This window comes from Frankliniella occidentalis, unplaced genomic scaffold (assembly GCF_000697945.3).
Source record: "Frankliniella occidentalis isolate FOCC.00 unplaced genomic scaffold, Focc_3.1 Scaffold183, whole genome shotgun sequence".
Classification (NCBI taxonomy): domain Eukaryota; kingdom Metazoa; phylum Arthropoda; class Insecta; order Thysanoptera; family Thripidae; genus Frankliniella; species Frankliniella occidentalis.
The window spans coordinates 307111-310001 of NW_026267309.1; the positions used below are offsets into that span (position 1 = coordinate 307111).

The window sequence follows — 2891 nt, forward strand, 5'->3', positions numbered from 1 at the left end:
GAGGTGAGGTGAGGTGAGGTGAGGTGAGGTGAGGTGAGGTGAAGTGAAGTGAGGTGGGGTGAGGTGTGTGTAGAGGTAAGGTTAAGTTTGTGGTTCGCACCTGGGCGGCCAGGTCGAGGCCGGGGCCGGGCTGTCCGGGCGCGTGGAACAGGCTGTTGGTCATGACGGAGTTAATGTGGGCGTCCGACTGCTGGGCGGGGTCGAGGAGCATGCCGCGGACGACGCCGGCCAGCGCGCCGCGCGCGTGCAGGCCGAAGGGCGCGTAGAAGGACACGGCGAGCGAGGACTCGCGCACCCGCCCGCCCGCGCCGTCGTACTCGTTCATGGTGCGGGGCATGAGGGTGGCCGAGTACCAGAGCGCCGCCGCCGCCACCACGTTGGCCACGCTCGGGTTCAGGTCGATGTCGTAGCCCGAGTAGAAGCCGGCCCTCATGGGCCGCAGGCCGAAGCTGTCGATGGCGGTCTGCAGACAAACGAGAATCGGGGTTATTTTTAAATTATGTTTTGGTTTGACACCCACAAGAAAGTGTTTTCGGCGGGGAAATAGTTCTTCAATAATAGAGGACTACCGGCTCTTTAATTGTTTAATTTGGACCAAGAGTATTTTTTTTCTTTTTGCACCAAGAAAAAATACGTTATAGAGCAAGAAAGTTTTCTTTGATCAAGAACATTTTTAAAGAAAACAATTTTTTTACAATTCATAGATATTTTCATTCGGGCTAACAAAGCCATTCCGACACATGAAAAAATAGTATTGTCCCGAAGCAAAGGTACAGCCATCTCGTCCGTCTTTAGTTTTATAAAATATTTTTCTATGAATTTTTTGAGCTTTTGCATTTGTGCTTTACTTGCGCTACGCCCTCGCAAACTTTGACACTGTGCGTCATCATCATTGGCATGCATCCACCCACCTGTCCGAGCAGGACGGGCAGGAACTCGGTGTACGTGATGTGCTGCAGCTCTGCGGCCACGACGCGCCGCGCCTCCTGGAACAGGGTCTCGTCGGCCCAGTGCGGGTTGACGGCGGCCAGCCCGGCCGCCACGCGGTTGTGCTCGCGCACCAGCAGCGTGTGCACGGCGGCCGCGCCCAGGTGCTCGTTGGCGCGAGCGTCTCCCGCGAGGAAGCACTTGAAGCTGCGGCTCGGGCGGCAGTCGTCGCGGACGTCGTCGGCGGGCATGAGCGGGCCGTCCGGGCCAGCCTGGCGGCGGGGGGCAGAGGAACGCGTCAGACAACGAGAAAGAGTGTACAGAACTCGAGGGGTGGACCACTCAGATTTTTAGTGTACATAGAAACATCTGGAATATTTTTGTGGGATGTCTGGATTTTTTCTGGTGGAATATCTAGAATGTTTTGGAGATGTCTGGAGTATTTTTTGGAAGTTTGGAAAATTTTCGTTGGTATATCTAGAATACTTGAGGAATATCTGGAATTTTTTGTACATTTTCCAGTGCGTACATGAACCAAGTGGACCACCCGTCTGCAGAACAAGAGAGGTGAAAAAATTAGTGACAACAATGAAGCGGGTCTCGGCCTTCCTGACCTGGGTGCGGAGCAGGCCGCCGCGGAGTTCACGCAGTCGCAGCGCCGCCTCCCGCGACGAGCCGTAGACGGCGGAGCCGTCCAGGAAGGACGTGGCCTGGTTGAGCTGCTCGCGGGCGCCGAGGGTGCAGCCGGTGCGGGGCGCGGCCGCGGAGCGGGCGTACTCCTGGCAGCGCTCGGGCTTGAACACGGGGTCGTCGTCGGGCAGGCGGATGGGGAAGCACTCGGGGTGGAACTCGCTGAAGTCGACGCCGCAGCACTTGATGGGTCGGCCGCCGAAGCCGGCCATGCGCGGCGTGTGCGCCAGGTCGTGGGCGACCAGGTCGGCCCAGACGGGCAGCAGCGCGACGACGTGGCGGTGCGGCTGGTCCGAGTCCCGGTGCACGGCGAGCGACACGGCGCGCGCGGACGGCAGCTGCGGGCCGGCGGTGCCGCGGGGCAGCGAGACGCCGTCCGCGTACACGGGCGACAGGAAGCGCGAGTAGCGGGTGTGCGCGGCGCCCCACAGCGGCCGCTGCACGTTGTTGCAGTGGCCCGAGTAGGCGCGGTACTTGCGCGGCGGGCAGGGCGCCTCGCGCGGCAGCGGGCAGCCGCGGCCCAGCGTCGTGTTGGCCACGTCCATGGAGGGCCCGCCCAGCCGCACCTGCTCGGGCGACAGCTCCAGCGCCTGCGCCATGTACTTGGTGGCCTCCTCCGCGACCAGCGCGACGTGCGTGAGGTTGTGCGCGGCGCCGCTGGCCGAGTGCGAGGCGGCCATGAACCAGGCCGGGGTGCCCGGCGCGGGCATCACCCCTTTGCTCACGATGCTCGGCTCCAGGTGCTCGAAGCGGTTCACCAGCGACGCCTCGGCCCACGAGATGAAGGCCGACACCTCCTGGTCGGGGATGTCCGGCATGCGCGGCGCCGGCGCCACGGGCAGCGGCCCGATGTCCACGGCGGGCGCGAGGTGCGCCGTGCGCGCGCGGGAGGCGGCCAGGGCGCCCGGCAGGACCAGCAGCGCCAGCAGCGCGGCCATCGCAGCCGCGGGCCGTGACCTGCAAGCAAAAGTGTGTTTAGTAAAGAGAGCTTCAGGTTGTCACTGCCGACACGAGCGGACCGACTGTGGCCGCCTTTGGGGTGAGAAGTAGACCGCCGCGAACAGATGATGGTGTGACAAATGGCTAATGCTGCCTCCCCGCTTCCACCCCACTCCCCCCTTCTCCCAGCCCTCCTCCCTTCTCCCTCTCTCTCCGGCTCCACACTTTGGGCCTGACGACTTCCCTGATCAACGCAACCGGCTGCAATACTCGGAATGGATAGCAGAAGGCCCGTGCAACGAGATATTTGGGGAGAAAGTATAGAGAAAGCTCAT

General features: G+C 62.1%; 1 protein-coding gene across 1 annotated transcript in view; it reads right to left on the reverse strand.

Moving 5' to 3' along the window:
• The window catches only part of LOC113217054 (uncharacterized), an 8940-nt gene extending 6368 nt beyond the window's left edge, over positions 1-2572 (reverse strand). The window contains exons 1-3 of the mRNA XM_026436899.2: positions 1542-2572; positions 912-1199; positions 101-463 (exon numbers count right to left, since the gene is read on the reverse strand). Coding sequence (XP_026292684.2) covers positions 101-463; positions 912-1199; positions 1542-2555 — 1665 coding nt within the window. The 5' untranslated portion in view covers positions 2556-2572. The remainder of the gene's footprint in view (positions 1-100; positions 464-911; positions 1200-1541) is intronic.
• Positions 2573-2891: the final 319 nt, after the last annotated feature.